Source organism: Cotesia typhae, unplaced genomic scaffold (assembly GCF_013202065.1).
Source record: "Cotesia typhae breed Kobodo isofemale line unplaced genomic scaffold, CoteBio_Ctyphae scaffold_121, whole genome shotgun sequence".
Lineage (NCBI taxonomy): Eukaryota > Metazoa > Arthropoda > Insecta > Hymenoptera > Braconidae > Cotesia > Cotesia typhae.
This window is the reverse complement of record NW_027423773.1, coordinates 2868119-2891222: the sequence shown is the minus strand read 5'-3', so window position 1 is coordinate 2891222 and position 23104 is coordinate 2868119. Positions and strand designations below refer to the sequence as shown.

Here is a 23104-nt window from a genome sequence, read left to right as displayed (position 1 = left end):
ATTTTTAAGTTTGTTTTTTTATTTATTCATCTCCCCAATAATTTTAATATTTATTTATAATTAATAATAATAATTTATAATACATTGATCTTAACTATCTTATCATTTAAAATTTAATTCTTTCTGCTATTTACTCTATTATTTATAATTAATAATAATAGTCATAATATTTAAATAATTGATTCAATAATTATAATCATAATAATAATAATAATCAATAGCTATTTATTTTGTGAGCATTAAGTAGCGTATCGTACAAATATGCGTAGTGCCCAATATACCGAGTCTTCATCTCTTTAAAATTTTTCAATTTATAAATCAGCTTGGTACCCTCGTAATTGTCCTCATTTTTTTTATTTTTAATTTTAAATTCAAATTAAAACTCACTGATCTCAATATATAGTATTTTTTTCAAAAAGCAGTTAATGCAATGCAGTATACTTATATTTATAATTACAAAGAACAAGCTACTTAATTCATGATTCAATTTATTTTCCCGTCAACATCAATTAATATTTATTAATTGATTAAATAAATAAATTCTATGTAACTTGGACCAGAACATGAAGAGTCGATATATTTAAATATATATTATTTATATTATCCATACATTAGGCAACAAATATTTAGTTTTTTTTTCTTTTTTTTTTTTATTTTTATTTTTAAATTTAAATACTCTTCTGATCTTGTCTTGTCTTATCAATTACAAATAAAATTCTTATAACATTTTACATTTACCAGCACTCAAGCTTAAATTTAAATTTTATATTATATTATTTTTATTTTTAAAAAATATTGGCAGATAAAGTAAATTTAAAACCCAAAAGTAATATATATATATAATTATTATTATATTAGAAAAGCAATAATAAAGATTAAATAATCGAATGTACAATCTTCTAAGAAAAAAAAAAAAAAAAAAAGCGAGTAGTAAAAAACTTTACAAATGAAAAAGAAAAAAATTATCTTGCTTTTAATAAATAGAGTGACTAATTGTTTGTCGTACAGAAGTATTGATTTAATTAATAATTATGTATATATATATTTTTTTTAATATATTTTTGATTAAATTAAATAATCGACGGACAGTGTTTAAGCTTCTAATTAATTCCATCTTTAAATTAAATTATATGTATGGTAAACATATATTTATTTATTAATCAATTAATTATAATTTTAATTCATACTTTAAGAAAAAAAAAACCGACTTATTTAATTCGCTGCAATTAAATTTACAAGTACTTAATGATTTTTAAAGGAAAAAAAAATTAACTTAAAGACTGGTGATATATAATTAAAGATTAATAAATTAATAGTAGTAATATTAATAATAAATTGTGAGATTTAATTCTGTACCGTTAAAGTGTTTACTAAACACGAGGCCCGATCACATGACACTTAAAAATTATTTTTATTATTATATTATATTTATGGTTTGTGGTTGTTGTGAATAATTGAATTTTTAAAAATTAATTCAAGTGAAAACCTCGCTCCCGGGTGGCAGCGAGGAGTCGTTCTTTTAGCATTTCTTCTGTGGGGTACTCGGGCAATTTAAGATAGTGGACGCAGGTGTTTACTGATGGGTAACCTCCGGCGCCGGCGTCTACTTTGCGCACGACTGTCAGTCTTGGATGCAGGTTGCAGAGACCGCCCGGTGGTAACGCCGAGCACCCGGTCGCGAACTGCAGGAAGGCCTTACGCTCAGGACCGGTCAGCGACATCAAAACGTTGACGAATCTCTGGAAGCCGGGGCTGTAAAAAAAATTTTCTTAGTTTTGTTCTCAAATTTTTATTTTTACAAATAATAAAAAAAGTTTATTCACTGTTAGAAGGATTTTTTATATTTGATAAGACTTATTATCTGCTAATAAATTGTATTTGAGGGTCAGATGATTTATGTGATATATTTTAATAGTTAAAAAATATTTGTTGATGATTAAAAAATTTTCTATTAAACTCAAGTTACTATTGATAATAAATATTTATTTATAGTTGATATATATTAATTAGATTCTTGAATAAAAAATGAGTGTAAGAATTAAACTTTGACGCTATTTATAGTCCCATAGCTTCAATAGATAAATTTGTTAGATCAGAATTATTAATTCTTTTCTGATAGAAAAAATTGAAAAATTAATATTGATGCAATAAATGTAAAAAGTAAAGGGTCCAAATATTAACCAGGCAGCATAACTTGATTTTTAAAAATTCAGTAATTTAATTTTATATTCACTACGTAATTATCAATTTTTAATTGTACTTTAAATACAAATTTGACTATAAACATAACATAATGCAGTTGTTATAGAAAAAAAAAAAAAAAAATTTAGAATACTTTTATAAAATTGTCATAAAAGTATCCTAAACTTGTCATAAAAGTGTCCTAAAAATGTGTCACAAAAGTATTTTTTACAATATTTTTTCTCTAAGTAATAGGGACAATATTTTTCTAAATTTGATTTCGATTTGGTGTCATAAATTTGTCAATAAAATGTCCTAAATTGTGTCACAATTAGGATCGTAAGCCTATGATTCTTTTAGGACAAGTTTTTTTTCTCGAGGTGTTTGGTAAGTACATATATCATCAACTTGTGTCAAATTAAATACTTCATAATCAATAAATAAATATTTGTCAAAACAATTTAATGTCGAAGATTACTTATCAATTGTTTTTGTTAGAAAGAGCATGTCAATAATTGAAATAATACTCTGGTCAACAATTGTTATTGTAAATTATCCAATGTACCTAATTTTAGAGTGACTTAGGCAATAGACTTAAATTTGAGTACTGAAGATAATATTGTATCAAAATACAAAACTGACAACAGTGCTGAAATTATTAACATGTCAGTGAATCTGACCTAATGTCGAAACTATTATGGATTAAAAATAAAAATTATTTTCAAGTCTAGTAAGTATAATACTACTGGTCAATATTCGGAGCAATTGGCTGTAACGTTAATTATTAAAATTTAATGTTTATTATTGTGTATTTTATAAACAAAAGTATTGTAGTTTGTAAGTTAAAACTATAAAAAAGTATAACTCTTCCAATAAATTTAAAAATAATGTATTTATGTTAATTTTATCTAAGCTGGTCAATATTTGAAGCCTTAACTCTAGTTGTAATAAGTAAAAAAAAATTATTTTTATTTCTGCGATAATAATAATCATATCGTATTTTTACATCACACTTTAAACAAGAAATTTTCACCCTAAAGAAATTTATTAACTGTTAATAAAAATTTGTAATCCAATAATAAAGCTATCAGGACAAAAGACGCGGTAAAAAATTACCTGCGATGATATAAAGGAGAGAAAATTTTTTTCAAAAAATCATGACAGACTCTGGCAGATAATTTGTTAGAGATTTTAAAACCCCCTTTAATTTTTTTTAACGTTACTTTAATAAATATTTATTAACTATTAATGAATATCATTTTATTTGCAAAAATATTTCTATATATTCATCAAATAAAAAAAATGATTTCCTATCAAATAAATTAATAACTCCTTCTATAAGCGTATTAACCAAAAAATCAACAAACCTTTCACGAGTATATCCTAATTTAGGTTCAGTATAATTGAGCAGATCTTCTCTGGTCCAATGAGGATTCTGTTCTCCACAAAGCATCGCCCTAATTTCTTCAGGACTGAAGGCATGAAGCTTCTCCATGGGAAAAACTTTTGAAAATCCAGCCTTGAAGGACTCAAGCTGCCTGGCGATTCCTTTGTTCAAACAATAGTCGATGGTAAGCTCCGCGTACTCCCTGGCATTGTCAACAGTGATTGCAACATCGTACCCTCCTTCAACCAGCTCCTCATGATCATAATCAAAGACCTTAGACCCGGAGGAGTAGGACATGGTGAGCCCCAAGTCTTCGATAGCAACAGAAGTGCCGGACGGATGATTAATACGAATAACATCTTCATCAGAAGATGAGCAGCCCTCGGAAATAGTCCTCTCGCGTCTGGAGGCAACCGCCTGGATTTCCTTCAAAAATTCCCCTCTGACCGGGTCGACCATCACCAGGTCCTCGATGTCGAGGATACCGTCGTACCAGGGACTAGGCTCGAGAGAGTTGAGTCCGTCTGTCTCTCCCTCTTCGCTGATAAAGCTGCTGGCCATGCTGGAGGAGATGCTTTCTTGAGTGACACCAGTCAGTCCAATCTTTTCGTTGACGTTGTTCGCGATGTCTCCCCGGCACATGAGCTTGAGGAAGGACCTGGACAGCGGGAGGTCCACCAGGCGGTTGTCTTGAAGCACTTTCGCCAAAAAGACTCCAAGGAACCAGAAGTATCTTACCGCGCGGTCGCAAGCTTCGGAGTTCTGAGGCAACGGCGCTAAAAAGAGTCCACTGGGTCTGATCACGTAGTAACCCGCTGGTCTAGTTTGCTCGTCCGAGGGGCAGGAGTAACCTTCCGACTGGTCGTGGTCGTCGCAGAGCCACAGGCCTAGATCTTTTCTCTGAAGCTCGGCTGCGACTAACGCGAAAAATTCAAGAGTTGGACCCAGTCCAGTTCCTTCCTCACCGACAAATTCAACTTCTAAGATACTCTTTCTGTGCGCGTGGATTTTCAAAACTTGCTCGGCCCAATCGAGAAGTTTCTCGCCACGGGGAACGCTCACTCTTTCATGTTTTAGTCTTCCAACCCGGAATTCATGACTGTCGTCTCTTCTGGGACTCAATCCTGGCGCGCGTTGACGCTCTAAAATAGCGTCACGCTGAGTTTGGAGCCAGACGATAGATCTTGAGGCTCCGAAGGCCGTACAGCTGAAGTAGAGTCGCCTTGTCTCGAAAGGCAGCAGGAATGGGCAGCTGCGGGCGAGTTCTTCGCACCAGGCTGGGAGAGCACCAGCGGCAAGCGCTAGGGGGTCTTGGATCTGCTGGATTACTTTGTTGGTGATTTTCTTCGAGGTAAAGTCGTCCGGATTCACCCAGCAGGCAGATTCAAGAGAGTCTTCGTTGATTGTCAAGTCCCGGCGGTCGTCTCGGGTGATGCTTAGGACGTACACGTGTCTCAGAAGCTGGAGAACGTCTTCCACGGTGCAGGCGTTATTGCTGACTGCGGGCTTACCCGAGTAGAGGGTTACTATTGGAGTTGCGCGGCCTGAAGATTCTTCGTCCTTTGATTCCCGGTAGATTATCGTGTACGTTGGCTCCCAGATACGACGGAGCTTCTCTTGACGGCTTCCTAGCTCTGTCATCTGCATCAGCTCTTGCACGGCCTGAAAGTCAGATTGTAGTTTTTATTTGAGTATGTTATTTAAATTTTATTAAACTAAAACACTGAGAAAAATTTTATTTTTAAAAAAATTTGCAACGCAATAAAAAATTAATTCGTTTAAAATTTTATACAAGTTTATTTTTTAGCTAAAGAAATGAAATTTTTTTAACTGAATTCACACTCTCATGTATTTTTATTGTAGGGACTTATAACACTCCGAAAACTTTTATAATACTAAAGTTAGCGGTCAGTTGTCAATTTAAAAAATTTTTTTAACAAATTAATTACAATAAAAAATGCTTCTAAAAATTTTCACTTCTAATTTTTATTAATTTTCATGATATTAAAGTTAGCTGTCACTTGACCATTTTTTAATTTTATTTAACAAAAAAATTTTTTCCGAAAAATTATTTTTAAAAAATTGGATTTTTAATTTAATAAAATTTCTAAATATCTATTTCTTTTTTTCTCATTTTTTTTATGCAGCAATTTATTCATTAGAAAAATTATTAAAACGATTAAATATCGGCTAAATTAATTTTCCCACATTTAGAAAATTTTACAGCAGACGGTAAAACCCATTAATTTTTAACATTGATTAAATGGGATTCGACAGATTTATTTAACAATAGTTATTAAACTATTTGACCTTTAAAATTTTAATATTACTTGTATAATATTGTTATGATTCCACTTTTCAAAAAAAGTCAACATTTCAAATTTTATGGGATAAAAAAAAATTATGCGCCCTTTTACAATTTGGCATGCAACATAGATCCATCAAAAAATTTTAATCTCATGATCTTACCTGGAATATACTGGCATTCGGATCTGTGAGAGATAACTCGACATCGGGGGTGTCAGGTAGTCCTGGACCTTTAAGAGAAAGTGACAGTCGAGGAGACGAAACAGTTCCCACTCGTACACTGGACTGTAAATCGCTACCCGGTTGCGGTACTTCAAGATCCGTTGTCTGATTTATATTGGTGCGACCTGGCCTCGGGTCGAATGCGGGTATAAGCGCAGAAAACTGTCGCTTCAAAACAAATTCGTCGTCCCAAGCGCGGCGTTTGGTACTCTGTGGGGTCTCTTCTTCCATATAAGCTGCCAGAAGATTACGAGAGATCATTACTTCTTCGTACTCGGCCTCTCCACCTTCAACCTCTTCCTCATTTTCCTCGTCATCGTCCTGGATCAATAAATCGATCTGTTGTAAAATTATTTACTGCTATATAAATTGTCACTTTTAAAAGGTCAAGGTCGTGCTGGTAAATTTACCTCAGGATCGTTTTCTTCGTTGTCGTCGTCTTCTTCTGCTAGTACTTCTTCGTCATCGTCAAGCTCACCTAGAAGTGTAGGACCGCCAGTTGTTCGAACTCCACCAATACTAGAGCTTGCCACGCCGCCACATGATTCCAAAAAGTCTTCAAGGCTCACCTGTAGCCATAACTTTTCATTACATTAAAATTGAAGTCTACCGAGTTATTATTAACAATTCACCTTTTATTAATTCATTTATTTATTTAATAATTAAAAACGTTCATTCGTGATACTTAATAGCAGATATAAATTTATATTTTGTAGTTTTGATAAGTTTAATTATACAAGGCCCCCACTATTGACACACTATTTAATTTTATTATTTCATTATTCAAATCTGTTAATATTCACATTTGTTGATATTTCATGACAAATTTACATATTTTTAAAATTAAAAAATAATAAAATTTAATTCCAAGGTGTAAACTATTTACCGCAAAAAAATTTCATTTTTTCAAGTAAGCCAAAACTGCTTATACGTTTGTAACTTCTTATAACAATATTGTTAAGAAAGACCTTATTTTCAAATCCAGATTTTTCAATAATTTTTATGTAATTGCATTGTTTAAAATTATTTTAAATTATTTATAGTCTAAATAATCATATAATCATTTACTTATACTTTATCGAGTTAAAATTAATTTAAAAATAGCGAATGTCAATGATGGGGACACAAAAATTAACTTGCGTCAACCAACGACATTGGCCATAATGTAAGGTAATAATGAGGACTTTTACCTTATCGCTAAAAAAAAATATCAAAACCAATTTACGATAAAGATATACCCGTTAAATAATTTTTCAGTCTCTTAATTATATAAATTAATTTTTGACATATGACTATATTGACATGTACAAAATAAAATAAATATATAAACAAATTTTGTTTGGCGTGAAATTCTAATCTATTTATAATTACTTCGAAAACTTCCCTAATATATAAAGCCATATATAATAGGTAAATTTGTTATTAAAGACAAATTTGGGAATTAGAGAAATAAAGGATAAGGGGGAAGGGGGAGGACCTTTACTCAGTAGGAATTTATATAATATATTTATGTATATTATATATAATATAAATTATAATAATATTATTTTCTTTTGATGTATTTTATCAATAGGCGTATGTTGATAATTAAATAAATAAATAAATATAGATTAATAAATGTTAGTATATATTTATGTTAATTACTAAATAGTTAAGACAGCAAAGCGTTAATAATTAATTGAAACAACCGCTAATTTTAGCATAAAAAAAAACTAAAAAATCAGTAGTACCTTCAATTAATAATAAAAAAAAAAAAGGAACAAAAAATCTCACCTGCTCACTGTCGCTGCTGGTACTGGTCAAAGACATAGTCAAAGCCTGTCCCAAACCACCAGCGCCAGTTGTCGTAGTGACTCCACTACCAGCGACCTGACTGCTGCTAGTCAAGCTGGGATAACTTTGTGCGGTACTGAGCAATCCACCGGTAAAGTTTGAACTCAATGCTAAACGCACGAAATTAGACACTGATGTAGGTCCACGTGTGTTCTGAGTTACGTTTGAGTTTGGTGCGATATGCTGTCCACCAGCTGGTCCTACAAGTAATTAGTCACATTATACATCACCCAATCTATTAATTTATTAATTGAAAAAATAATGATAATGATAACACAAAGCGTACCTAAAGTACGTCGTCGAGCCATTGCTGCAAATGTTTCCAGTAAACCAGTCGCCGTAGTAGTTTCTAAGGTGTTGTTAGCATCAGTACATGCTAGATTTGGTACCGAGACAGACATCGGATTGGTAACCACAACTGGGCATCCTCCAGCTGTATTTTGAGATGATGAACTTGTTGCTTCTTTGTCACGGTTGCATTCTTTTGTTGCTGTTGTATTTTTATTTGTTAGTTATTTATCATTAATCATTAGATGAAAATCAAAGTAGCCGACATTTAAAAATTTTTATAATTTATTTTATTGAAAAATAATTTTTGAAAAATTAAAAGAAAAATTTTCACATGTAGAAAATTTTAAAAATCATGCGTGCAATTTTTTAGAAATATTTTTTTTAGTTCTAATTCAATTAATAAAAAAAAAATCAAAAATTGTTGAGTGTCGGCTAATTTTAGTATCATAATCATTAGTTATAATAATGAAATTAAATTATTTAAATAATGTAAAGTAGTTAGTCATCAGTCACAAATTAATTATCCACGATAAAAAAATTGCAGAGCAAATATAAAGTGGATGGTTTTTAACTGACAATAAAAATAATTTTTTATCATTTAGAAATCATAAAACGCGAACTTAAAAATTTTTGTAAATTAATACAACATTTTTTCTAAGTTTTATAAAATAAATAAATTTTAATATTTAAGGTAGTTGTCGTAGTTGAGGCATACTGCCAGAAAATTCTAAATTTTTGCGTAAACATTCTTGCGTAAAAATTATGGATTACTTAGCTACAAGCTCACATAAATTTTTTCAATATTTTTTTTTTTAATTTTTACAAGTTGAATTTTTTTAGAAATTTTCTCTATAATAATTTAGTTTTTAAAAAGAAATCTTAAACATTGCCGTATAGAAATCAATTTCAATAATATTAAAATAATTAATTTTATTCAATTAAACATAATATTGTATCATTTTCTACTTTTTACGTCAAGATTTATCAACAAAACTGAAACTCAAAATAATCTTGATGAAAATTTAATTCAATGTTCCAAAAAATTTTAATTAAAAGAAATGTAATTAATATTTACAAATTTAAATTTAAATCAAAATAAATTGTTCGAATTATTTGTTAATAAATTCGAAATATAAAACTTATTTCAGCTAATTAAAATTTATTATAGTCTAAAAATTATCTACTAGGATGTTTTTCAAATTAAAATCCATATTAACTCTACAATTAATCCGCTCAAATCAAACTCCATTTTACTCCAAAAACAGAGTTTTTTATTTCTTCACTCTGGTCAAAAAACTTGACCAAAAAAAAAAAAAAAAATACGTACCATCAATAGCAGGATTATGACGCGGAACTGGTCTGATCCTCATCGAGTTCTCGTCAGTTTCGCTGGACACAGATATCCTAACAGGTACTAAACCAAGTAATTCACCACTCAAGAAACTGTTAGTGTTATTACGTAACCGATCAGCGCCTTCGCGAAGCCGGTCGAGTACTTCTGACGCTTCGAGACTCAATAAACCGCTTGTTGGCTAAAAGCAACATTTAAACAACAATTACACATAATTAGTGATTAAACACCCAACAGTAATTAAAAACAGCTTGAAAAATCCAAAAGTGCACGACTCATAATGCTCATGATGCTCATAATGCTCATGCTCAAAAAAAAAAAAAAATTTTAAATGTTTATTTTTCACCTAATTATGACTCAAAATGAGATGAGAAGTTTTGTAGTATTTATATTTTTGCCACCCCGATGTCTGCTTTACTGTTTGAAATTATAAAAATTAGTCGGAATCCGGGTGAATTTTACAGTTTACTTTTTTCCGTGTACCACAATCAACATTATTTAAAAAAATTCTGAGATTCATGTAGTTTTTATAAATGCTTCGCATCATGAGTCGTGCAAAATAAATATAAATCTAAAAAAGCATTTACCTTGTTACCGCGAACTGTAGAAAACAGAGGCTTCGAACTAGACGCGCGATTGCTGTTGCTGTTTGGCGGGCAGTCAGTATTCAAAGCCAGACTCTCAACAATGGTGACCAGATCACTGGTGACCGCATTATCAGGTCTCGGATGAAGTACCACAGAGAGTTCCCCAGTATTATTAGCTCCTCCTTCTCCAGTGACCGCTACCACGGCTTCAGCGCGTGCAACCGACAGTACACTCTCCGCAATAGACTCAGCAGCCTGCTTAGCCGCGAGATTCTCAGCACTAGCTGCCTGTTCCGTCGAAGCAACCGAGCCACGCATGCTAACATCAGTGCAGTCTGGTAAACTGGGAGTGCTGCTGGACTTCCTTCCAGTCAGAACTCCAGATCCATTTTTGTTCTTGTTCTCACCGTCCATACTCGTGCCAACCAGCCTGAGGTCGTACTTGCCCTCAGCACCCATACGATACGAATTGGAACCTCCGTGGTCCCAGGTAACGTCGATCCATCCGTTGTGAAGCTCTCCAGTGATAGAACCTTCACCTGGAGGCACTCCGTCTTGGTCCTTCCACTTCCAATCGAGCCCACGAGCGACACGTGCTCCCGCGACTAAGTGTTTCAACACCTGGGTCTTTATCAATCGTCTCTGACGTCTCACTCCCGCTTCAGCTTCTCTTGCCGCGCGTCCCAAGTCCTCGCAGACTCCAGTAACTTCTCCATAAACTTCAAAACCCGAGACTGACAAATAGTGCGTCTGTCCCGAGGCATTCTTTCCTGTCTGCTGTAATCTCAAGTGTCTCCAGCCCTGAGTTTCTTCTCCAGGAGATTCCAGGGTCCAAGTTGTCGTGCTGCCGGGTTCATTTAGCGAACAGTCGTCGATATGCGTGTACAAAGTGGTCCAGTTGATACCATCCTTGGAAGCCTGGAACATCCAGTTCCTGAGAGCGCTCTTTCCGTACCCACGAGCGTGACGAAGCGAGTAAGCACTGGGAATAACCCAGACTCCGAGGTCGATAGAAAACCAGGCGCGTTTGTCGTCGTTGGTATGGCAGTTCAACGCGCTTTGATCGCGACTTAAGATGTCCTCAAGGTGTCCGTAAGGCAAGCTGCGTCCATCGCTGGATGTCACAACTACCAGACCATATTGACCGGGATTCACCCACTCCGGGCTGGTTTTTGCATTGGTGCCTATCCAATAGAGGATCCCGTTTTCATCAAAGTCGTGAGAGTACTGGAAGGTCATTTTGGTGCCTTCTTTTAATTTTTTAACGAAGGTGAAGGTTGAGCGATCGTGATCGTGCCACTGCTTGGCGATCATTTTCAGCAGGTGGTTCTCCAGTTGCTGGATAGTACTCAGCGGCTCCATTTTCAGACTCCGCCCAGACCTATCAATCAGCGAAGATTCACCGGGAGCACGCTCGAGGCGGAAACGAAGCCGGCGAGTGAGAATCTGTAACCCGTATCCGGAGCCAGGGGTGTCGTAAAGATAAACAGGGAGCTTCTCAATCGACTCGAGGACTGAGACTAATTTTTGGACCAGCACTTTTGCTGAGTTACCGTCGTTGGTGTCTTTGGCTTTGAAGCAGTTCTTGAAGACGGCTATCCGTTGAAGTCGCATGCGGTTTGCACGTACAGTGGTTACTTGGGGGCCAGATGGGTTGGCCAGGAGACCCAGAAGCGACTGGACAAGCCCGCTGGAATGCAATTCGTAGGCTGAAACGCGGCCTTCTTCGTTCAGCAGCATCTTTAGCTCTTCTAAAGCTGACTGCAAGACACTACGCCACTCCCGGTTGCCTGATAATTGCTTCTGATATGCTTTGTCTATCTGGTTTACTATAGCTGCTAACTTGGCAACGACTCCACGTGGCTGGGCTTGGGCTGCTTTGAAGTAACTCTCGTAGATCTCTTGGGCTTGGGTTTTTACTTTCTGCTTTATTGCTTCTATCTTTGATCTCAAACGCTTGCAACGCTTTCCAGCCCATCCTGCTGCGAAATCTGGACCTAGACATTAATTATTTTTTGTTAGAGTTATGATTTTTTTTTTTAATTGAAATAAGGTAAAAGCCTCCATTATTGACACTATAAGAGTTATCATGAATATTTGAATTTTTTTATCGTGTTTCAAATTAATATTGTCAACTTTTTTTTTATAGAACACCTTAATCATTGTTTTTACTTATATAATTTAATTAATTAACTTTAATAGCAGTAAATTTAACAATTATTATATCAACTTAAAACCAATAGGTCGAATGTATGTATTATTGACAGCGCAAAAAATTCAAAGAGCCGATTATTGACATACCATTGACCCTATTATTGATTGACAAGTCGTTTATTTAAACAGTTAAATTTATGTTAACAATAATCAATTTTACTAACTAATGCAAAACTATCAATAATTTTTATTATTTTAAAATTCATTTAAGACCTAGCTTTTCTATATTTTTTACCAGGTTTGTTTTTTAGCAAATTTTTCTAGTCTTAAATACTTTAATTTTTATAAAATCATATGACAGTATGTAAACATTAATACGTTGATGTGTATGTTAAGGCGGTCAGGTTGCCTTAAATTATGGCCAATGTCGTTGATTGACGCAAGTTAATTTTTGTGTCCCCATCATTGACATTCGCTATTTTAAAATTAATTTTAACTCGATAAAGTATGAGTAAATGATTATATGGTTATTTAGACTATAAATAATCTAAAATAATTTTAAACAATGCAATTACATAAAAATTATTGAGAAATCTCGATTTGAAAATAAGGTCTTTCTTAACAATATTGTTAAGAAGTTACAAACGTATAAGCAGTTTTGGCCTACTTAAAAAAATGAAATTTTTTTGCGGTAAATATTTTATACCTTGGAATTAAATTTTACTATTTTTTAATTTTAAAAATATGTAAATTTGTCATGAAATATCAACAAATGTGAATATTAACGGATTTGTATAATGAAATAATAAAATTTAATCGGGTGTCAATAGTGGGGGCTCTGTTATTAATAGGGGCTTTTACCTTAAATAATTTTTTGAAAAATACATACCTAAACTAGTTTCAGCTGTAAAAGAGTGCTTAGTACCGCGATTGGATTCAAAAATAAATCCGGGCAAATCTTCGCGTAAAATAGTAGCTTGTTGTTGCCCGTCACTATTATGAATACACATTTCGCTTTCTTTGCGACTCGAAAGTGCCCAATTACCCACTACTAAACGTGTGGGACCGGGCTTTGAAAGAACAGGTTGACTTACGGTATTAGGTTTAACTTGTCCTCGTGCGCGTTGTAATTTTTCCAAAAATTCGCCACGACTCTCTGCAATCGACGCCATTACTTTTAAATTTACAAACCAGTTATTAATTATTCAACCAATAAACAACACAGTTTTATTAATTTATTAATTAATTAACGCTCAGTATGGCAACATGGCGACAAATAATGGGGAGTTAATTAATTAATAATTAATAATGATTAATGATGTACGAATTTGAAACCCACCTTCTGTTGTAAGTGATTCGGTGTTTCGCCCTTTTCCTGTTGGCAGTTAGTAAAAAAAAAAAAGTTAATCTCTAAGCTAATATTCACACTTCGTTAATTACAATTTTTTATTCAACTGATGATTTTTTTTAATGTTTTTAAATTGCAAATGAAATTATTTTTAGTCTACGTAAAATAATTTTAAACAATTTTATTGTACAAACCTTTAGATTAATATTCTATGAGTTCTTTATTCAATAAAACTCAAAGATTAAAAAATTATTTAGTAAGTTATGTTCAAGTTAGCTTTACAAATTAGTAGATTGTAATCTTTTTTTTTTTTTTATTATTATTCTAAAGGTGTATAAATGAAATTAAAAAATTTTTTTTAGTTATAAAATAGACCTAGAGACTGCAGAATGCAGCTTTTATTATTTGTTTTATTTTTGTCCATAAAAAATGTTCTTCATTTTTTAAATTATCCATAATATATCATCTCATGTATGAATAAATATTTATAATACTGAAAAATTGCAGACTTCTAACTACTTTTTTATCTTATTCAATTATTAAGGGATCACTCTGTTTTTTAACTTTGAAAAAAAAATTTTTTACATTCTTGAAAAGTATATAAACTTAATAGTATTGTGTTAAAATTTGTAAGCAATCGGAAGACTAATACTATATTATTTTACGATGTTTAAATTAAAAAATTAAAAAAAAATGATACGTCCTTTTGGCACTAGCAACGAGATATAAAAAAAATAAATTTAGATATTTTTAATGTTATTCAAAAGTGTATTTGTTGAGCTGAATAAATTTTGTATTAATATCTATAATAATTTCTGTGTAAAAAAAAAATTAATATTTGCTTCTCTTCGAGCGCCGGAACCAGAATGACCCCTCAAATTAAAAGTAAAAAAAATTTTCAATTTTTTTTTATAAAAAAAATTCCGAAAAATTTTCAAATGTATAATAATTTTAGTTTAATAAAAATATTTAGCTACCGAACATTTTTTACGTCTTAAATAAAAAGGATGTTCTCACCAGTAGCATCAGTGCCTCCTTCAGGGCTACCGCTGGAGTACATGGTAGCCAATTTCCCATCCAGAATAAACCGGAACCATCCGTTACTGCCATTAGACAACTCCAAGGCCGCGGCGTCCGACCAAACGTAAAGGCAGTCACGGCCACGGCAAATGCACCAGTCTCTCCAATGATAAGCGCGGCCCACAAGCAGTTCTCTCGCGTCTTCTAATTTGTGTTCATCGCCCGTGGAGGCGGTTGCCACAGCAGGTTCATTTTCAGGTTCGGCAGGTGTGTCTTGTGGTCCCGCGAGAGCCGCGACTTTAGAGAATACTCCGAGACGCGCAAAGTGTTCAAGGAATTCTTCTTTGCCTTTCATCATCAAATCTTGAATCATCTGCAGAATAACCAGGTGCCCATCTTCGTCTTCCTATAATAAAATAATCAACCAAAAATCAGATTTTTCCGTAAACAATTGTTAATTAATAAATGGCAAATTAATCACAGATTTAATACTTAGGCAAGCAAAAACATGTATCATTAAATTAAATAAAAAACAATGAAATTATTTTTAAACGTAAAGGCTTGCAGGCAGAGAACATTCGTGTCCTTTAAGAAGCTCAGCCTCGTATTTATTATTAAACTTTTTTTTTTTTTTTTTGCTATTAAACGTGAGTGTAATTAAGGACAATTGGGTATTTATTATTTCACTTGTCAAGTAGTAATATTAATATAAAATATAATATTGAGTTAAGTGAACAATTAAATGATTTAATTAATAAATTAACATATTTCCACCTCCACAAAATAGTTTTAATCGAATTAATACGTGACGAGTCGTAGTGTTAATAACTCGCGACATAATAATAAACGACTAATATAATGTGTTGAGTGGGTATTGGTAATTTGGTAGTTGGTAATTGTTGGTAGTTGTTGCTGTTGAGCATTGCTAGGTGAACTTGAAAAGAAACTACGGATGCTACTACCGTTTTATCAATAATGTAGTTCTGGGAACTGGAAGAAGTAGAAGTAGACTTGCGAAGGCAGGGCAATTTGGGACCAACAATCAACTTGAGAGGTGGAGGCGGTGGTGGCGTTGCTTTTATCTCAAAATCCTGCAAACAATTTAGCTTGTCTATCAGAATCTTTTTATTTAAGCGTCTGCCTGCATGCCTCACTTCTATTTTTATTCCCTTTACGCAGTTACTAGCCGGCTAGAATTCCGTATCTTTTTTTTGCACCTTATACGATCAAGGGGCTTGTTTTTTTTTTTTCTCGTCGAAGTTAAGGAGAGTATTTATAAGGGATTTTTCGTTTTTTTTTTTTTTTTTTTCCCAGAGAATATTACTTTCTATAAAAAAGTACTGATTATATATTTTATACACCATTAACCCTTGACCCAGAAGAATTAATTATACTTTAATTACTATTAAAGCAAGTACGGAAAAAGGTGTAAAAAATTACAGAAAGATTTATTTTTTGTTGTTTTTAGTGGAAAAAATAAGTACTTAATCTTTAAGAAAAGATTTATTTTCTTTTAGAGTTTTTTTTAAGAAAGTAAAGGAACCAAATATTGACCAGGCAATACCAACTTAATTTTATATTGAGTTGGTAATTATCAATTTTTAATTATACTTTAAATAAAAATTTACGTATAAACAATATAAATGCAGTTGCTATAATAAAAAAAAAGTTTGTGTACAAATGTCAGAAAATTTACTTTTATAAAATTGTCATAAAAGTGTTCTAAATTGTCATAAAAGTATCCTAAAATTGTCATAAAAATAACATATAATAAAGCTATCATAAAAGTATCCTCTAATCGTTAAGAGTTTTCTAAAATTGTCATAAAAGTGTCCTAAAAAAGTGTCACAAAAGTATTTTTTACAATATTTTTTCTCTAAGTAATAGCGACAATATTTTTCTAAATTTGATTTCGATTTGGTGTCATAAATTTGTCAATAAAATGTCCTAAATTGTGTCACAATTAGGATCGTAAGCCTATGATTCTTTTAGGACAAGTTTTTTTTCTCGAGGTGTTTGGTAAGTACATATATCATCAACTTGTGTCAAATTAAATACTTCATAATCAATAAATAAATATTTGTCAAAACAATTTAATGTCGAAGATTACTTATCAATTGTTTTTGTTAGAAAGAGAGCATGTCAATAATTGAAATAATACTCTGGTCAACAATTGTTATTGTAAATTATCCAATGTACCTAATTTTAGAGTGACTTAGGCAATAGACTTAAATTTGAGTACTGAAGATAATATTGTATCAAAATACAAAACTGACAACAATGCTGAAATTATTAACATGTCAGTGAATGACCTAATGTCGAAACTATTATGGATTAAAAATAAAAATTATTTTCAAGTCTAGTAAGTATAATACTACTGGTCAATATCCGGAGCAATTGGCTGTAACGTTAATTATTAAAATTTAATGTTTATTATTGTGTATTTTATAAACAAAAGTATTGTAGTTTGTAAGTTAAAACTATAAAAAAGTATAACTCTTCCAATAAATTTAAAAATAATGTATTTATGTTAATTTTATCTAAGCTGGTCAATATTTGAAGCCTTAACTCTAGTTGTAATAAGTAAAAAAAAATTATTTTTATTTCTGCGATAATAATAATCATATCGTATTTTTACATCACACTTTAAACAAGAAATTTTCACCCTAAAGAAATTTATTAACTGTTAATAAAAATTTGTAATCCAATAATAAAGCTATCAGGACAAAAGACGCGGTAAAAAATTACCTGCAATGATATAAAGGAGAGAAAATTTTTTTCAAAAAATCATGACAGACTCTGGCAGATAATTTGTTGGAGATTTTAAAACTCCCTTTTATTTTTTTTTAACGTTACTTTAATAAATATTTATTAACTATTAATGAATATCATTTTGTTTGCAAATATATTTCTATATTTTCAACAAATTAAAAAAAAAAATTATTTCCAATCAAATAAGTTAATAAAACAAAATAAATAACTCCTTCTATCAACATATTAACCATTTTATCTTAATTAGTCAATATATGGAGCCTTTACCTCAACCATTTAATTTAATGTTCCATTAAATCTCACATTTTTCAATAGAAAAATTTTTCTGTAATTTTTAAAGTATTTTTTCCGTAAGTATTTATACCTATAGCCAAGCAATAGCACACCGATAAATGTAAACGTGTGCAGAATCTAAAATAATAAAAAATTACCTCGTTATCTAAAACATTGGTTATAACTTCAACCAGCATAGCTCCGCATCCTGAAGTTTTATCAGCTCCGCAAGTCTCGACCAGTAGATCAGGCTGAATATAATGTACCATCTTACGTATCAAATTTAAACTAGCCTTCCTTACACTAGGTAACATAGTCGACTGAAAAGTGGCACAAAAAACAGGTAACAATCTCCTTAAATAAACGGGCGCCATCTCAGGGTCACCCTTTGGTTCTGTGTATTCACTATCAACATCACTGTCTTGCTTTCTGTGTTCCCGATTACTGGGGGGCAACATCCACTCTCCAGGACTCTGCAAAATAGCCGCGACTTCCCGGTGGCCTTCATCAACACGTTCACGGGCTTTGTCGAGCGGAGTCTTGCCATCTTCATCGCGCAGATCCGGGTTGGCACCATGTCTTAATAATACTTTGGCAATTGCAGGTCTGCCGAAACACGCGGCGTAATGTAGGCTAGACGAGCGCTGTCCTTTATTGACATCAGCACCACGGTCACAGAGAAACTCAACCATTTCCTGAGTTCCAAACGCCGATGCCCAGTTAAGTAAAGTCTGTCCCACGTCGTCCATGAAATTAACTTCAATGCCTCCAGAATCGATCGCCTCTATCAGCGCATCCGTGTCTTTCGAGCGTATGCAATCGATTAACTGCCGGTGTGACTTTTCCCCCGCGCTGTCTAGTCGACGCAACCGAGGCAGAAGAGGCCCTGAAGGTCCACCAGCTGCTCCACCGCGACCTAAAAGTTACAATTTTTTTTTTTATTAAAAATTGGAAATTTTTTACAAAAAAAAAAATTCTATTAATTTGTACAATTATTAATTTAATAATTGATTTTTTTTTTATTAAACATTGTTTTTTTTATGACTGAGCTAAAATTAAACTTCAAAAAAATTTAAGAAGATGGTTAAAAAAAATTATTTTTTAAACAAAAACCATTGTATAGATTTTTTTGAAATTTTTGGGTCAGATTTATAAAAATCTTCAACATCAATTTAGTAGTTGAGTATTTCCACCAATGACAAAAAAAAAGTTGGCTCTACTGCAGTGATTGTGGCCTTCACAGTACACGAAATAAAAAAAACTAGAAGTTAATTGAAAATTGGCGAAGTTTAAAAAAAAAAAAAAGTTTATAAATTTCGCTATAAAATTTGATGATTTTTGGCCTCTTAACATTACCATTTTTATACCATCAAAACACATACATTTTTAATAATAAAAAAAAAAAAAAGCTATTAAAGTAATATAATAATAATAAAAATAATAATAATAAAAGTAATATAATAAGTAATAATAATAAAAGTAATATAATAATAATAAAAAATGGATTTCATGTAAAAATACAAAAGACGGTTCAAATTAAAAAAATTTTATTTTATTTACTAAAATTGCTTAAATGTTTATTAAGATTATCAAAATTTTATAATTCTATCAATAATTCTGAAAGTTTAGTTTCCTGAAGTTTGACTTTTTTCAATTAAATCCGATATTTTATTTTATCGTGTTTTCGTTTTGTAATTTAACCATTAAGCTGTTAAATATATAATAAGCTTATTAATAACCTTAATAATAAGCTAATTTCAAAAATACACGCATTTAAAGATTAGCAAAATTAATAAATAATTTTTAAACTTACAAGGTAATATAGTAATATTAGCATCCATAAATTATTAATTTTTTTCAGACTCGATATTTAATTTCAAAATATTGTAGTATACTAAATTTACCAAAATTTGGAACAATGCATATTCAAAATTTCAATATGTTATTTTTAGAAATACAAACGATCAGAAATACAAAAGAAAATAGATTTTTTTTTATTTCCTACTAGCCTTGCCTTAATGAATTAAAAAAATAATAAATTGAAAAGTATTTTTTAACAGTCTTACTGAATTTCAAAATTCCTTCTTTGCATTTTTTCTCGAAAACGGCAATTAAAATAATTATTATACTATAATTTCTGTTCAAACTGTTCATTGATTCACTGATTAACTGCTGTACAAAATCAATTACTTATTTTCATAAAACTTAAAAGCCTTAACTCGTAATTGATCTAAAATTATCATTGTAATTATATTTTAATGCTTTATACTTGTACAAAAAATGTATTGTTTGTTCAAGGCCTTAAGAAAGCTTTGGCTCTAAGGTCAAATAAATTTAAATAATAATAATAAAAATAATCCTTACCAAGAGCAGATCTTCCTTCAAACAACAATACAAGAAGTAAATCTACAAGACGCATTGAGTCCAACGCGCACCTCTCATCGCCTTTCAAAGCCTTTTCAATAGCATCTGGGAGATCTGATCGCAGCAGATCGTGTGTAATTGAGGGAGATCCCCGGCAAAGCGTAGACAAAAGACTAATAATCGTGGAAACCGAGGCACAAGACTTGGGTTCTGGGGCCGGTATCGTTGAAGACGTCGTAGAAGGTGGAGGTGTCTTAGGATTGTTAGCAGCAGCTGCGATGGACGTTCCTGGTCCAGCAGCATTGGACAGCCTGTAAAGGAGCTCTGAGACGAGTCCATTGCTAGCGAGTGGCGCTGGATCTGTTCCCCGTCGGGAAAAGCGGTCTGCCAGTGACGCAAAGCAACGCAGTGCGCCATCAGCCACATGGGCGTCTTCGTGTCTCAATAAAGTCGATAAAGCTTCCACGCAATCGGGAAGCGTCTTGTCCTGGGGCTCGACTTTCCCGCACAGTCTGGAGACTACTGCCATCGCCGAGTGCAAAGTGTCCCGATGAACTCGTGCTCCGTTTTCTCTTATGAATCCTAGCGCGCAGGGAAGACCTCCGGCTTCGAAAACAGCTCCGGCTTCTCGAGCACAAACCAACTCCAGAACCTTGATGCACTGCTCCGCCAAATCTCTGCTCGCTCTGCAGCCAAGCGCGGCTCCTGATAGCCGTCCGCAAATCGCTCTCACGGCACCCTCCATCCCCACCACTCGTCTCGTACACTCCGCAGATACATCGAGATAGTAAGTTATAGCACGCGCAGTTACTTCCAGCACGCTATCGGGTGCATGCTCGTCTAGGAATATTCTGCACAATGCGGGTAAAAATGTTCTTGGAGGACAGATCTCGAAGCACCGGTCCACATTGTCGCTCATCAGCAGTAGCATGCACAGCTGTTCCAATGCGATCAGCTGCATGTCCCGTTCATCACCCTGGCTCATGCTCAGCCATTCTAGCAGCGTCTCTGGATCAACATCCGCCATCTAAATTCACAATATTCAATTTTATTAGTATTACTTTTATTTTATTGTTATTTTTAATTTATACTACCACAGTCCAACCTCATAGTAAATCTCTTTTTGGTTACACATTTTTTTAACGTCTAAGGACATCATCAGCCAGCACTTTTTTTTCTTAATATATCTAATAACCTTCAATTGTCATAAGTATTTATGTCATTAATTGTCATATAAATGTCATTAATCAAATTTTTTTAATCAAAATTCAATCTATTTTAAGAATTATTTACAACGTTCTGTATTAAATGAGAAATTATACTTGAATTTTTTTATTTGACTACTGTATTTTTGTATACTTAAAAAATTTCCACGGATTTTTTTATCAAACTCGATATGTCAATGTTTTCCAGTAACCATGACTTTGCGAGAAATATGTGTCTTCTTTTACGTAATATTTTTTAACATTGAATTAGAGTATTTCGTTGAATTTTTAAAACTAAAAAAATTATAAATTCAAATTTTTAATAAATTTCAAATTAATTTTTTTGGTTTAAAAAAAATGAATTTTAATTAAAAAAAAAAATTTAATGCTTCAAGTTTTTTGAGCTTGAATATTTTGGTTATGTGACTACGTTATATATTATTAAAAATTTCTCTTAAAGTAGTTTATAAAATGTCTCTGATAATTTATTTATTTAAAAATTCCTAGTACGTAAACTACTTTCACTGTTACATGTAAACTATTTAAATTAAAATAAAAAATTACAGCTAAGTTGAACTGTGTAGAATAATATCACCAGTAAAAATTAACAATTACCTTATTGGCTTTTTAATTAAACTCGAAAAAAGAATCTGAAAAAAAAAAAAGAAGGAAAGTTTATTTTTTTTAATAACAAAGACCTCGAAAAAATATTTTGGGTAGACTTTTATGCCAAGGATGCATGTGTATATGTTGCAATAACTGATAAATATATATCCAATTTTTTTTTTTTTTTTTTTTTCCAAAAATAAATGTTCCAGATGGTCTTGTAAATTTATATATGTGTACACAAATATATAAATATATATCTCGAAATGTCTATGGAAAAATTTATAAATAATTTTATTACTGAGTAAGTTTGGATCAAAAGTATGACAATGAATTTTAAAAAGAGGGGATATGTTTTGCATGACGATTGTAATTTCTGATGTATATATATATATATATATATATATATATATATATATATATATATATATATATATATATATATATATATATATATATATATATATATATGTGTGTGTGTGTGTGTGTGTGTGTGTGTGTGTGTGTGTGTGTGTGTGTGTGTGTGTGTGTGTGTGTGTATGTATTGTATGTATATATAGAGACTTGGTATATACATGTATATATGTAGAGAAGCATGTCGAATTATCAACTGGTTCTGGAAAAAAAGGTCATCTGGATGAGCAATTATCAAAAATGTTAATAATTAACGGGAAATAAGTATACAAGTGTATGAAAATTTACAATCAAAAGCAGAAACCTACCTCGAGATATACAATGTCGATGTTGAAAAGTGTTCCATTCTTTGAGGGGTCAAGTCGCCATTGCTAGAAGTTGATCGTTACCTTGCTTGTAATTTATGACACCTTTGTAATAACTGTAATGCGATAATGTATTTACTTGTAAATTCGAACAAAGGGCTCCGTAAAGTTACTAATTACGGGAGCTCAGGGATCAGCTTTGTCTCGCACTCTTAAAAGTCTTTATTTCTCCCTCAGCGATGTACTTTGCCATTTACGTGACGTGTTGACTGAACTTTCTACTAGAGGCGCTCAGATAACTTTAACTTTTTTTTCTGTTATTATTATTTTAGAGGGCGCCTCGGATTTTTGAATTTTTAATATGAAAAAATAATCAAAATTTTATTTGAAACAAGTCGAAAATTTTTTTTAAAGCTTCCATAGTAAATAAAAGTACTTTTTATCCATTATTTGTTATTATTATTATTGAGAAACTAGTTCGGAA

The 23104-nt window shown here is 32.0% G+C and overlaps 1 protein-coding gene across 9 annotated transcripts; it reads right to left on the bottom strand.

Moving 5' to 3' along the window:
• Position 1: 1 nt before the first annotated feature.
• On the bottom strand, positions 2-22888 carry Ufd4 (ubiquitin fusion-degradation 4-like). Of its 9 annotated transcripts, none has more exons than XM_074252919.1 (15): positions 22624-22888; positions 21911-21945; positions 20091-21117; positions 17885-18642; positions 14679-15087; positions 13653-13688; positions 13203-13487; positions 10160-12156; positions 9549-9753; positions 8217-8420; positions 7871-8130; positions 6508-6678; positions 6038-6436; positions 3549-5230; positions 2-1752 (listed from the first exon to the last, which is right to left on the bottom strand). In XM_074252919.1, exons 3-15 carry the CDS (start codon positions 21115-21117, stop codon positions 1470-1472), a joined length of 7716 nt encoding a protein of 2571 aa, XP_074109020.1. In that variant the 5' UTR covers positions 21911-21945; positions 22624-22888; the 3' UTR covers positions 2-1469. The 9 variants fall into 9 exon arrangements, with proteins under 9 accessions (XP_074109020.1, XP_074109023.1, XP_074109021.1 ...); XM_074252922.1 differs by having other exon boundaries at positions 6038-6418; XM_074252920.1 differs by having other exon boundaries at positions 6508-6666.
• Positions 22889-23104: the final 216 nt, after the last annotated feature.

Bases quoted from the DNA above. Each gene is read 5' to 3' on its own strand.
- Ufd4 (XM_074252919.1), bottom strand. From the start codon at position 21,117: ATGGCGGATGTTGATCCAGAGACGCTGCTAGAATGGCTGAGCATGAGC. The intron at 8,421-9,548 runs GTACGTATTTTT...AAAATACAACAG, and splicing joins TCATAATCCTGCTATTGATG to CAACAAAAGAATGCAACCGT. The intron at 6,437-6,507 runs GTAAATTTACCA...ATTTTACAACAG, and splicing joins ACGAAGAAAACGATCCTGAG to ATCGATTTATTGATCCAGGA.